The sequence below is a fragment of the Mastigoproctus giganteus genome, chromosome 11 (genome assembly GCF_048544385.1).
Source record: "Mastigoproctus giganteus isolate SK-2022 chromosome 11, ASM4854438v1, whole genome shotgun sequence".
NCBI classification, from domain to species: Eukaryota; Metazoa; Arthropoda; class Arachnida; order Uropygi; family Thelyphonidae; genus Mastigoproctus; species Mastigoproctus giganteus.
The window spans coordinates 145,823,724-145,838,892 of NC_143585.1; the positions used below are offsets into that span (position 1 = coordinate 145,823,724).

At 38.8% G+C, this 15,169-nt stretch overlaps 1 protein-coding gene across 7 annotated transcripts in view; it reads left to right on the top strand.

Annotated features, from left to right (window-relative positions):
- Window positions 1-15,169, top strand: part of LOC150078499 (lysine-specific demethylase RAD23A-like) — a 280,618-nt gene that overhangs the window by 199,116 nt on the left and 66,333 nt on the right. For 6 of the 7 annotated variants that reach the window (XM_090385146.1, XM_090385152.1, XM_090385149.1 and 3 more), the window contains one exon: window positions 2,675-2,901. In XM_090385146.1, the coding sequence (XP_090241272.1) occupies window positions 2,675-2,901 (227 nt within the window). The remainder of the gene's footprint in view (window positions 1-2,674; window positions 2,902-15,169) is intronic. The other variant, XM_090385148.1, reaches the window with a different exon arrangement.

Consider the following 15,169-nt stretch of genomic DNA (forward strand, 5'->3'; position numbering starts at 1 on the left):
CTAGTCTGTAATCAAGTCATAAAGGATGTTAGGCAGGCAAAAGCAGATTACCAGAAGTCTTTGGCAAAGGATGCAAAGAAAAACAGCAAAGAGTTCTTTATTTATATAAACTCTAGAAGGAATGAATCAGTTTGGTCCACTTAAAATAGACGTTTCACTATTGATCATGCTCAGGTAGCTGATAAACTGAATGAGTATTTTGCATCAACTTTCACATATGAGGAGTTATTCAAGGAGGGAAATGCCAGAAATTTATCAAACTCTAATAGGGAGCTAAGTGATTTTGTAATAACTGAGAGCCAAGTGGATGAGAAATTGTTGAAGTTAAACATGAGGAAGGCACCTGGGATGGACAGGATCTATCCAGTTATATTAAAGGAGGCAGCAATGGAAATAAGCAAACCCTTAGCCATAATTATGAGAGCTTCCTTGGACTCAGGGGAGTTCCCCATGGACTGGAAGTGTGCAAATTTTTCACCAATTCACAAAGGGGGTTCAAAAGGTGAAACAAGTAACTACAGACTTGTAAGTTTAACTTGTGTTCTGGGGAAGAAGCATTGCAGGATCATCTAGACAAGGCTGCAGTAATAGGTAAGACACAGCATGGGTTTGTTAAACGGAGGTATTGTCTGACCAATTGGATTGGATACTATGATGTGGTCACAAAGGTACTGAATGCCAAAAATAATTTTGATATCATATACTTGGGTTTCAGGAAAACTTTTGATACTGTTGCATATGGAAGACTGCTGTACAAATTGGAGCAGTATGGCATTAAGGGCAATTTGCTACAATGGATAAAAGGATGGTTGAGTGGGAGAAGACAGAGAGTGGTTATCGATGGACACTAATGTCATTGGCACCTCCCTAGCCAGGTGGGAAGGAGCAGCAGTGCGTAGCACATGCTTCTTGATTAGACTGGGGTTCGAGCCTGTCACCACCAAATACGGAGGATGCGGAAAGGTCAGGGAATGACCACCACATATTCCCACAGCAATATGGCTTTAGTTGCTAATGCTCCTAAAAACCAAAACAACTAATGTCATTAGTGGAGTACCCCAGTGTTCGGTCCATTGTTGTTTTCGGTATTTATCAGTGATACTGATGAAGGTGTATATCAGGGTTAATCTCTTAGTTTGTAGATGAAACAAAAGTTTGCAGGGTGATTAATGACAGTAATGATAGTACACTACTGCAACAGGCTCTGGAAAAGTTGAGTAGGTGGGCTGCGAGGTGGCCACTGAAGTTTAATATTAACAAATGTAATGTTCTGCATACGTGTAGCAGTAACCCCAGAATAATGTATTAACTGTGTGGCACTATGCTTAGGGTAGTGGAGAATGAAAAGAATCTGGGAGTAATCGTGCAGTCAGATATGAAGTTTTCTGAGCAGTGCGAAAAGGCTGCAAGAGTAGCTCATGGTGTCTTGTCAATGATACACAGAAATTTTGCTAGCAGGGATAATGGAGTGATTGCCCCTTCTATAAGGCAATGGTCAGGCTACACCTTGAATACTGTATACTGGTCTAGAGGCCTCATTTTAGGAAAGATGTAGAGCTGCTGGAACGAGTATAGAGAAGGGCAACGAGATTGGTGAGGGGAACAGAGGGTTGCCTTACAAAGAATGGCTTCAGTTCTGAAATTGCAGCATCTGGAAACTGGGCACTTGCGAGTTGATATGATTTAGTTATTTTTCAGTGAGATCGCTGTTGGCATTCTTCCTCTTACTTAGACTATAAAACTGCAGCCATTATCAATCCACTGAGGATGGAAGCCTCCTCGTGTTGAGGGAAATGGACCATAATCTGCCATGCTGGTCCAGTGCGGGTCTACTCAAAGAGGTCTACTCTGGTCTACTCAAAGAGCATGTGCTACTGCACTCCCACTCCTGATCATTTGGCTACGGAGGCCTACTACGCATATAAGAGGGGGGGGATTCAAATTCAAAGTTAACAAGGATAGTTTTAGAACAGATGTATGGATATTTGCATTCAGCCAAGTGAGTGGTTGATTGCTGGAATAAACTTCCATCTGTTGTTGTGGAAGTTGTTAGCTTACATAAGTTCTAGGATAGACAAGGCATTGGAGGGGATGGACCCTCCAATGCCTTGAGAAAAGTGGGTGGATTTTTTTTTTTTTTTTGCTGTATAAGCAGGTTGGGCAGGTCACTGGTCTCCTCCAAGCGAATTTGGAGGAAACTTTGTAATATTATTTACTTTCTAAATTGAATGTGTCTGTGGGTAAGAAATGGCATGAGTTGGACACAAATTGAAATTGAGAAAAGATGGTTGAAGTATAGTTGTGCAGAAGTTTGTGTTTAGCCAGCTGTTGGTTGATTGCTGGAGCAAGCTTCCATCTATTGTTTAAGTTGATAGCTTATATAAATTCAAGAACTGGTCAAACTATTGGAGTGGTACCATTACTATTCCTTATTTTCCATATTGGAAATATAACTCATTTATTTATAATGTGGATTCTATTTTTTTTTGCAATGTTGCATCATTTTCCACTACTAATGCTAATGCTAATATTTTCTTAATCTGATCAGTTTGTTGTGCTTAAACTGTATTTTTGCCTTGTTCACTTATTTTGATTATAAAACATCCTCTCACAATCAGTTAATATGTAAAAGTTGAACAAGTTTTATCTATTGTTAAAATATTATTCTACATAGCCTAAACCTTTACCATCAGAAGCTGCTCCTAGTGAAATGGCCACACCTCAGAATGCAACCATCTCTACTACTCCGACCTTACCTTCAGTTACTACTTCACAGTCACCATCTGATGATATAGTTAGTAATTCAGAAGTTGTGACAGAAGCTCCGAATGCATCAGAAGAGAGGCAACCTGAAAGAAGGGAAGAGGTAGTAGAATCACCATCACTACCCTCAAATATTAGGTAAGCATGTTTATGATATTTTAAGGCGAAGTATTTTTTCCATTTGTAGGGGAAAATCAGAATAATAGAAAAATTAATGGAAAGTTTTATTAAATATTCTTTATATTAATTTAAAAAGGAAAGTTCTTTAAAAGCTTGTGCCCCAAAATTTTTTACATATTATGTAAAAAATTTTGATTAAATGCATTTCCACCACAACACCAGAATGTTGATAAATTGCATGTATTTTCCTTATTGGAAGTATAACTCATTTATTTCTAATGTAGATTCTAAGTTTCTTTCTACTGTATTAATGCAACTTATGATAGTGAAACTGCAGTTACTATGATTAAAACAGCTATATTTCCTGTTTCACCTTAGGCCAAAGACATCTAGCCTTTTGATGCAATGGTCTGAAATAAATTATGCATACATTTGAACAAAATTTTTAAATTAATTTTTGGTTGAATACTATTTACTTCAAATTCACTAGTTATGAAATTAAATAAATTGTTACCATTGTTGTGGTTGCCAATATAAAATTTTCTCTACAATCTAAAACTCATATATATATATGAGTCATGAATGCAGGGCCGACCGGGCTAGCCGAGTGGGTAAAGTACCTGCCCGGCAACCCAAAGGTCGCGGGTTCGATTCCCGCCTCGGGCTTGGATCAAAGTACTGCAAAAACTTTGGGAGGTGCATTATGGCCACAGAAGCCGATGCGCCAACAACTACCAAATCAAAAAAAAAAAAAAAAAAAAAAAAAAAATCATGAATGCAGTCGTGCAGATTATTGCAGTCATGAATGCACATGTGTGGTGCTATAGAGCAGCAGAAAGAAGGTAAACTGGCCATTCACAGGTAATGTATCCAGGTAACGTAAATGTTATGTGCAGGCTAAAGATATATTCTGGAACACTTCCAGAACACTGAATGTGTCTACTGAGTGACAGGAAAAGTATGTATAGATGGTAGATGATAGCAGACAAGGACAGGATAATAGAGAACAAGGACATGGAATCAATCTTAGAAGTTCTTTTCTATATGTAAACAATCCCCACCCCCTCAGAGAAGTTCCATACACAAGACACTGTATTGCCTTGGTGATATGTATAAGAAGATTGCATTTTTAACTACCTATGGTTAATGTGTTTCTCATAACCCCACCACCTCAAAAGATAATTTTTTTTATTTTTTGCAGAGATTGTAATAACCAGTAAAGGTAATGTTTATTGATAGTGCTAAGTTTAGTTTCAATTATGAGTTCACATGTATTATGATCTGGTGAGAATGATAGCCCAGAACCAAATACAACCCTTTCATGAGTACATACATTTATTTACATTTTACATGCACAAGCTCCCAGTGGTGGTACATACACAGATTTATGTTTTGACAGTCACCTCAAACAGTATATATTTTAATATAAGAGTTGTTGTCGTCTTGCAAATTTCCTAGTATTTGGGCTACTATCTGTTGTTAATGTTTCAAACTAATGGAGGAGAAATGGCAATTGTTACTAATATTTCCACTTTCATGTTGAAACTTCATCTGAAATTTTTCTGATTTATAGATCATGTCAAGTAATACTTCTGTACAAAATTTTAGCTGTTGATATTACCATCTGTAAGTGTCTGGGGGAAAAAAAATGCAAAAATTTTAATTTGTTGGTAAAACAGTGATGTTTCATTACATTGCTTTCCAACTCAAGATTTTCAGCGGAGATTTTTTTTTTGGGTCCAGTTCTCCTATCTTAACTGATTTCTTCTTCTTTGTTTTCCAGAAAAGACTAAAACTTTGCCATTAAATTCAAAATTTTTTTAAGCATTTTTTTATTTTTATTTATGCACAAAATTCCTTATTGGAATTTTCCTTATTCATCTGCAGTTAATGAGCTGGCCATCAGCGTGTGCTAATCTGTGTTGTATAAAACGTGGAATTCACAAAACAAAATTTTATTCTGAAGTGATAAATCATAATTTCTTTGTATGTGTGATGCAAAGCTAAATTGGACTTTAACAATACTCTTCAATAAGATAAAGAAATAAGTCATAGTGTTTTGAGGACACTCAACGTTGAGTGTCCTCATAGTGTTTTGAGGACACTCAACGTTTTCAGCATATTATAAAATCTCAAAAAGGAAGCACATTTACTTTGCATACTGTATATACAGTAGAACCCCGTTAATATGGACTTGACGGGACCACGTCAAGTGGTCCCGTCAAGAGACCACTTGACTTAAAGAAGCTTCTGCTCCAGACTAACTGGAACCTTCTTTACATGTACCAATTTTTATTTAAAGTTACTAAATAACAAAATTTTAATTAAATTGGTTTTTATGTTAATTAATAAAACAATATTTTAAAGTAAAAATTATAAAAAGTAGAAGAATATGGTAAGTAAACAAAATACTGTACAAAGCAATAAAGTTTTAATGTAGAACATTATATTGCACAAAATTAAACACAAAAATATTACAACACAAAACAAATAACTATTTCAGGCCGCATGATCTTGCAACTGCTTAAAGGTCATGGACATGTGGACAGTGTTTTGGTAAAGGGCGGCTCCTAGAACGTGAGTTCATCTCCGCCTCTTATCTCTGTGAAGAACAGTATCACTACAAACGGGCCAGATGTGTGGTGACGTACGTTTTTGTGTATTATGTGTGTGTTCTGTTGCTCTATTCTGTCCTCTTGGCTACCCAGAAGCATCAGTCACCTGGACAGATGATTCTGGGTACTCGTCCACACCACGGGAAGGTGGGCCAGTCCCAATGGAGCATGTACTGTCTTGGTACGAGACTCTGAACTACCTGATGTTGCCAGAAGGTGGGCCAGATTTCTCTGGGGGCCCACTCCAGAGAGGGGAAAAAAAATAATAATATAAAATAAAATAATAAATAAAAAGTAAATAAATAAATAAATAAACTAAAAACAAAAACAAAATATATTTCCCATGGTGCAAAAAAATAATAATAATAATAATAAATAATTATAATAATTCCCCGTGGTGAAAAAGAAAATATATTAAATAAATAAAAAATAAAAAAATAAATAAATTCCCTGTGATAAAAGAAAAGAAAGAAAGAGCTGTCTGGCACCACTGATAGCCCAAATCCCAGGTGTCAGAACAGAGCGCAAGTAAAAAAAAAAAAAAAAAAAATGAAGCTAAGTAAATGAAAAAATAAAAAAATAATAATTACAGAATAAATAAATAATTTTAATCCCACAGTGAAGAGGAAGATGTAAGTCGGGGTGCCAGCAGAGAGAGTAAGAAAAAAAAAAAAAATGGGAGAGTGGTTATCTATCCTGCCCAGAGTGAGAAAGAAGAAAAGGTGAGCCAAGGCTGCTCCTAGTTTCAGGGCAGGACCCGGAAACAGTGCAGAACGCAGGCTAGAGGGGGGAAAAAAGAAAAATAATAATAAATAAAAATAATTAAAGAATAAATAAATAATTTTAATCCCACACCCTGGCTACAGTGAAGAGGAAGATGTAAATCGGGTGCCAGCAGAGAGAGAATGAAAAAAAAATAATAATAAAATAAAAAAAATAAATAAATAAAAAAAAAAATGGGAGAGTGGTTATCTATCCTGCACAGAGTGAGAAAGAAGAAAAGGTGAGCCAATGCTGCTCCTAGTTCTAGGGTAGGACCCGGAAACAGTGCAGAACGGAAGTTAGAAATAAAAAGAATAGTCAGTAGAAGGAGTGACTTTCAGTTGGCAGTGGAATTATTAATGATCGGCATTTCCACGTGAGTGATTGGCGATCAGTGTCCTCCTCCAGGCAAATACCTCAGCTGCAAAGGTCTGGAAGGCTTCGAGGTTGTTCTGGGTACATATCACTTGATGCAGATCTGCTGGTGGGAAGTCCTGGATCTTATTCTGGAGACGGTTTCTAATGTCGTAATGTACACACTCCAGAAGCAAGTGTTTCCAACTTTCACTTTGTCCGCAAAAGCAGTAGGGAGTGTCGATGAGTTCCAGTGTATGCAGTTTCTCATTTAGAGAACCGTGTTCGGTAATGAGAAAGAAAGATTCGAGGCTGAGGGAGAACCATCGGGCTTTATTTTTAGTGGTTGCAAAGGTTACCTCCGGAAGAAAACTCACGAGTTACAACCCCTACAGTAGAAGAATCCCATCTGGTCTGCCATACATTGAAGAGTTTATTAAGACATCGAGATTTCTCCTGCTTTATATCCGTAGTTAGTGAGAGTTCTATATCCAGGCTCGTTGCCGGAATACCTTTTTTAATTCGATAGCAGAGCCCCTTGTAGATTGTGTAAAAGGTCGAGAGGGAGGGTGCCTGCTATAACTTGGAGAGCTGCTGTAGAGACTGTACGGCAGATTTGATTGGTCACCAGTAACATAGCTCTTTGTATAGAGTTTAGCTTTTCTTTCATCTTAATGATGGGAACTCTGTGAAACCAGACCCCGGCAGCATAGGTTACTATTGGGAGAAAGACAGTTTTATAATAAAGAAGAAGGGTTCGTTTTGATAGTCGCCCTCATTTCTTGAGATCTGTATAATTGCGGTGGAGAACTTTTTGGTCTTGGAACTCAGATGCTGTAGATGGTGGAAGAAAGACAGGCGGTTGTCTATTACTACTCCCAGGACTTTTTTGTCTGTTCTATGAAGGTTAGCTGGGTTCCATTGATTTTGACTTGGGGAGGCCTTCGTAAGTCGAGTCAGTTTTTAAACACCATCATCTTCGTTTTGGCAGGGTTAATTTGCAATTTGTTGATTGTTGTCCAGGTAGAGAGATGGTTGAGTACTCGCTGTGCTGTGGATTCGAGGGCTGCTCTGGAATGACCAGCGACCACGATGGTGAGGTCGTCGGCAAATGCTATGATTTTCGTTTTTTTCAAAACTGTTACTGAGCCAGCTCTGGAGCACCATATTCCACACCAAGGGCCCTAGGACAGAGCCCTGGGGACACCCACGGTGGATGGGTTTAAGGACTTGGCGATATTTTGACTTAACTACTATTGTGCGTTGTGAGAAGTAGCTTCTGAACAGCCAGTAAAGATTGTTTGGACATTCTGCTGTGCGAAGACGTTCCAGTGCACTTTCCCACCATACATTATCGAAGGCCCCCCTCGAAGTCAATAAACAGAGCGAGTTCATATTTGGATTGCGAAGTTTCCAGATGCAGGATCAAATCAGAGAGGGCATCTTCACATGATCTGCTCTGGGTGAATCCATATTGGGCTTGTGAAATCGTACCTTTGGAGAGAAAGAGATTCGTGATGTGGATAGCCATTAGTCTTTCCAAGGTCTTGCCCAGGTTTGCCAGCAGGGCAATTGGTCTGTACGAACGAGGGTTTGTTATTGGTTTATTTGGTTTTGGTATTAGGCGGAGAAGTTTAAAGGTCAGAAGCTCACCAGCTGATGTGTCATCATGTCTCTCGAAATAAATCAGTAGCTTCTCCAGTATTCCACTTGCTTCAGTGTAACTCGTGCCAGTTTTGCCTCACACACTTCATCATCAGAGTTGTCATCTTCATTAGCTTGCATGATGTCTTCCTCAGTGAGGATCTGATGTCCTAGATCATTATCATCCTTGTCATCATCAGGATCTGGAGGAATATCCATTTCCTCCTCAGATCTTTCCATTGGAACATCAGGCCAAAGTTTTTTCCACCACTTGATAAAGGTAATCTTGTCAGTTTCGTCCCAAGCTGCATGCAGCAGAAAAATAAGTAATTGTCTTTATGTTGACATTTTTAAGAAGGTCCATAAAGTTTGATTTTTCTTCAAGCACCTCTTGTTGTTCTAACAGTGAGATTATCAACTTCTTCTGTACCATCGCTTCACAGCCTCTATAACTCCTTGATCCATAGGCTGTAATAGTGCAGTAACATTGGGTGGCAAAAATTTGACAAAGATGTTGCCAGATCTCAGTTGTTCTTCTGCTGGGTGGGTTGGAGCATTATCAATGAATAAAACTGCTTTTTCTTCCATTCCTTTTGATCCCCTTAAATATTTTTTAACTAAAGGAACAAACGAGATGAAAAACCAATCTTTAAAAACAGCTGAGCTCATCCAAGCTGACTTTTGTGACGTGTACTTAGCTGGGAGGGCATTTAAGTTCACATTTTTAAGAGTGTGGGGATTAGCAGATTTTCCTATGACTAACCGTGGTAACTTTAAATTCCCAGACATATTACTGCTCAAAAGCAATGTCACTCTTTCCTTACTCGATTTATGTCCTTTAGTTGAATAGTCAAGTTTTGAGGCAAGTGTTTTTTTGGATAACATTTTGAAAAATAAACCAGTCTCGTTGGCATTAAAAGTTTGGGATGGAACTAAATTTTCTTCACTAATAAACTTGAGAAACTGTACTTTAAATTCTTCTCTTGCAACACAATTGCCAGAAAGACTTTCACCTCTAATTCCAAGCTGTCAGATTCCATGACACTCCTTCCACCTTGATAACCACCCCAAACTCGCATTAAAAGAGGGGTCACCTCCTAACTTTTCATTAAGGTTACGAGCCCTTGATTGAAGGATTGGGCCTGAAAGAGGAAGCCCTTGCTCTCGTTCTTGACAAAACCAAATGTATAAGGCCTCGTCCAAATTTTAATTTTTTGCCTGCTTAATGGTAGCTCTATTTCCTAAGCTGTCTTTGACCACCATTTTTGCACAAAAGTTTTCGATTTTTTGTTTCCAATTGGAAACAAAAAAAGCGATCTTTTTTTAAACTTTCCTCCTTATCAATGCAAAAAAGCACGTTCAGTTTTTGTTCCATCGACACAGTAGCACTCTTTCTTTTTGTTTCCATCTTCTTTTAACCCAAAATCACAAAAAAATAAAATAAGTAAAAACACTCTAAAGAACTGAAGTAAGGTGTGTATGCATGGACAATGCTAGCTGCAGCTGTGAACTGAATAGGTCAGCACTCTAGATTACCCTACAATTGTCTTCGACCATACCACATGGTCCGGTTGGATTTCTGGAAGTCACAGTCATAAAACAAAAACAATTAGCAGTCCCCTATTTATTAGGCTTTTCTGTTAGTGCAATCTATTATAGACAGATAGTAAACACGATCTTATTGAATTTGTGATAATACCGACAGCTGGCATTCTGTGGGTTTTTACGTTATTATGGGGAAATGTGTTTCCCCTTCCTTGAAATTTTCAATCATATTAAAAACAAATAAATTTTCAGAATGTTCTCTTCATTCCTATTTTTTAAGTTTCGTAACTTCTTACTCCATTCTCACTTGCATGTATCGTGTTAGTTGAAATTTGTGCATGCAGTGTTCTTTGTTATTGATTCCTTATCTTTTTTACTGTTTTAAATTTTTCCCCTGACTGAAAATCCAGTCCGGATTAACAGGGTTCTACTGTAGTTGTGATTTTTTAGATTTAAGTAGCAAGAAGCTATTATTTATAGAATATTTAATAACTTGTTAACTCACCTTTGGCCTTAATTACAGACTGTATCCTTGTTAGTAACTACCATGCCAGTTTTTGATAACATGAAGGTAGTGTTTTGGTCCATTTATTGTTTTTTCAGTATGGGTACTGATTGGGGGCATTGTTGGTCTGACGCAAAGCCAACATTCCAATTCATCCCTGAGTTGTTGATTGGAATTATTGCTGGGGCTCTGGACAGACCAAATAGACTTTTGCATATCCATGTTTTAAAACAAAGTCACTACAGGCAGTGGAGTATGACATGGTTCAGTCACATTGAATCAGAAAGGGCTCTCTGCATACTTCTGCCACAACATAGGAAGAGCAGAATTGTCCAGAATGTCAGTGCATCACATGGTATTCAGTGGCTCAAGCCCAAACCCTGAGAAATTAACTTCTTTAGTGGCTTTGTCAACTGCTATATATCTTTATTAACATAAATTCTGTAATATATTGTAAATTTAAATTTCCTATTCTTTCTAAAGTTCAAATTTTACTTAAATAATGGTTGATACTAGATCCACTTACAATACAAAGTCCAAGGATATCTGGAAATGCTTGTAGACATTTCAGGTGTGAGTCATTACTTCATTGTTTGTATAGCCTGTGGCATGTATTCTAAGGCTGGTCTAGTGGACAGACCTAGCTCAAATCTTTTCTTTTCAACCAATGTAAAGAGGGTACTGATCTTAAATTAGAACTTGTGTCATGTTACAAGAAGAATTTGAGTCACTGCAGAAACACATACACCTCAATCAGACTAGGCACCTGTGTGGTGGCCTGGTGCCTAGTCTCCAAATGCTGCAATTTGCAGAACTTAAGCCCTTCTCTGTACTTGTTCTGGCAGCTCTGTCCTTCCTAAATTGAGGCCTCCACGCGTATGCTGTACTAAAGGTGTGCACTGATCACTGCCTTATACAAGGGGACAATCACCTCCTTCCTTATCCCTGCTAGCAAAATTCCTATATATCATTGGCAAGACCCCATGAGCTGCTCTGGCAGCCTGCCTGCACTGCTCAGGAAACTTCATATCTGACTGCCCAATTACTCTCAGGTCTCTTTCATTCTCCCCTACCTTGCTTGTAGTACTGCATAGTTGCTACATTGCTCTGAGATTGCTGCTACCCATATGCAGTACTTTGTATTTGTCAATTTTAAACTTCAGTTGCCACCACTCAGCCCATCTGCCCAACTTTACTAGATCCTGTTGCAGTAGCATACTGTCATTAACAATCCTGCCAACCTTCCTATAGTCTTCAAACTTGGACATTAAGCCTGATATACCTTTATCAATATCACTGATAAATATAGAAAACAACAATGGGCCCAACACTGAACTTTGGGGGACACCACTTATAGCATTAGTCTGCAAAGAGCAGTGTCCATTGATTGCCACTCTCTGCCTTCTCCCAATCAACAGGGCCACTGTGACTCTATGTGCCGCCAGTAAGCGAAATTAAATTTGCCACCATCAAAATACAGGGTGATCCAAAAGTCAGTAAACAATTAAAGAATCGGTATTTCGGTGTATTTTTGACGTATGGTAATAAGATTAGTGCAGAAATGCATAAAATTACGTGGTGTTTTTTCTGAGAGAATGTCAAAATTATTTCCAAGTATGTCCACCAGGTGGCCCCTGATCTGTAATACTACAAAGCATCTCATTATAGTAAATGTTTAGTGTGGCGGCCTTTGTTGTTAAGCACTGCCTAAAGACTATAGATAGCCATATTATGGACAACAGAACTACACATTGTAATTATGGTTTACATCTTTTTTTCACACTTCCTTATATCAGTAGCTTTGCCTTATTAGCTTATATTTCTCCTTGTTGAAACCTAATTTTTCACACTTCTTTATATTGGCACCATTGCCTTATTAACTTATTTTTCTTTCTTCATATCAGGAACAAACCTTGCTTTATAAGCTTATATTTCCTTAGTGAAACGGCGCCTGTGTAGCCAGGTGGGCAGGAGCAGCAGTGCATAGCACATGCTTCTTGATTAAACCAGGGTTCGAGCCCGTGACCACCAAATACGGAGAATGCAGAAAGATCAGGGAATGACCACCGCATATCCCCGGAGCAGTTATGGTCTTAGTTGCTAATGCTCCTAAAAACCAAATAATAACAACAACCTTAGTGGAACTTGATTTTGAATTAATATCATACTTAGGTATCTTATTTCCTCGTCCTTTTCTGATTTTATTTTCACCTTGTTTATTGAGTTTTTCAATTTATTATTATATTCACTTTATTTATTGATTTATTTTTTATACTATGTATATTGAGCTCTTATATGGATAGACAAAATTTACCAAACGTGCTACACAGGCAGAGTAGAATACGCTTGACTCCGGGAGCCTATGCACTGTATGGCTCTTCGTTACACTCTATTATTCCTAAATATACACATGTTACACGCACACTCTCACAGAGCAAACTAGCATCAAATGCTCCCAGCTTAGCTAGCACTGGGATAACAGACTCTCATTCTATCTCTTCCATAAAAAACCTCAGATTCAACAAATGTAGCAATAGGTGATGCCTTACCTGTCTTTGTTCCATTCATTCCCTGTCTTTGTTCCATACAAGCCTTTGTTCCATTCATTAATCTTGTTGCCCTTCTCTGTACTTGTTCCAACAGCTCTACATCCTCCTTAAAATGAGGCCTCCAGACCTATATACAGTACTCAAGGTGTGGCCTGACCATTGCCTTATACAAGGGGATAATCACCTCCTTATCCCTGCTAGAAAAATTCCTGTATATCATTGACAAGACACCATGAGCTACTCCTGCAGACTGTCTGCACTGCTCAGAAAACTTCATATCTGCCTGCACAATTACACCCAGGTCCTTTTCATTTTCTACCACTGTCAGTGTGGGCAACGTTGGGCCTCAGAAGGGGTCCAGCAGCTAAATGACCAGATGAACAACGGTACACGACAGTACACATGTACAATATCCATACACTTTTAAATCTCTGGCCTCAACAGTGTTCTGTTTCACATCACAATGTATACTACGCGGAGATGGCGGGAAACCCCTGGTGCCGTTTGACATGAATACACTTTACACTTGTCAGTGTGGCACCACAGAGTTGATACGTTACTCTGGGATTACTGCTTCCCATATGTAGGACTTTACATTTGTCAATGTTAAACTTCATTTGCTACCTCTCAGCCCACCTGCTCAACTTTTATAGATCCTGTTGCAACAGTGTACTGTCATTAGTGTCATTAACAACCCTGCCAACCTTTGTATCGTCTGCAAACTTGGACATTAAGCCTGATATACCATCATGAATATCATTTATAAATACAGAAAACAACGATGGACCCAACACTGAACCCTGATTAACTCCACTAATAACATTTGTCCACTAAGAGTAGTTTCCATTGATTACCACTCTGTCTTCTCACACTCAACCGTCCCTTTATCCATAGCAGCAATTTGCCTCCAATGACCAGGCTGAAAAAAATTCTACCACTTGAGCCTTGCACAATCTCTCCAGGGCCGAATTAATCAACAAGGCTCTCATCCTATACTCCCTCCTATCATGTCTGGGCAGAATTGCAGACCCCTCTCACCTTCAACCCTAACTCATGACTTTTTTCAACATTGACCTGTTCTTGTTGAGTAAATCTGCAGATGTCTTACTCTTAATGTCATTGGTTCCAATGTGTACAACAACATCACCTTTTGTGCTCTTAAAAGATATCTGCTCTACAACGTCATCAACTTTTGCCCCTGGCAGACATGCCCTGGTCCTGTTCCACCTATCATTTATAACCACCCTCTCTATATTGTTACTCAAACATTTCTTTATCAATAGTATTAACTTGTCCCTAATGACAGACAAGATACCACATTCCCATAACTATCCATTCTGTGATTTGCATGTAATTTCAAAATTGAAGAGGCTTATGGTACCGGGTTCAATAGAGGAATAAAGAAAATTGAGTTCAACCAGTAAAAACAGAAACTAGATTTTTAATAAACGGTAACTAAGATTAAGTAATTAACAGAAGCTTTCGAGATTAAGTATATCTTCATCAGCTGTGGGAATACATACATAAAATATAAAAATATAAAACATTACAAATGGAATGCAGAGTGTTGTCATGTTGAGGGAAAAGAGAGAGCATTCGCGAGGATGTACGAATGCTAAAACATCACTGTGTAGAATTAGGCATTTGGTGTAGATCCTGGGTATATACATGGGCTGAGTGCCAGCATTTGTCATGCTGTAACACTACAGATGCCATGATTGGGTGCTGCTGCATGTCACTTTTGCAATTAAAAATGCTATAACAACCAGATATGTGCAGTGACTCAAGCCACAGTCTTTGATGGTAGTGGTGGAATTGGTTAACCACCTCGGTATCACGTCTAGGATTGAGGTCATGTTGCATTGACCAATAATGCTCTGCAACTGCAGAGTCAGCTAATCGAATAGCCCTTTCATGTTCTGAGAGGCAGTCTTGGAGCCTTCCAGCAGTTTTCCCCCACATAGCAGCTGCTGCACGCACTATTCTCTCGAGCCTGGAGGCATTCCGGCTCCATGGATGCCAGGCGCAACAAAGTTTCTGAAATATGAGCTGACCTCCCCAACTGCGGGCATCCTGCCTATGTCTTGAACAAGTGCAACCTACAAGCCCGTGAGCCAGCCACACGTCCGAGCTCCTCCCCCCCCCCCCATAGCAACAAGGCAACATCTACCACTTATATCCCATGTTACCCGGACACTTCAGATCGCATTTATGAGATCTTGTGTGGGTACTGGATAAAGTGCCTGGAACTTCCTGGTAGAGAATTGCAGTCTCGAGGATGAAGACACCCTTTCCCCCTCTTTTACGCAATG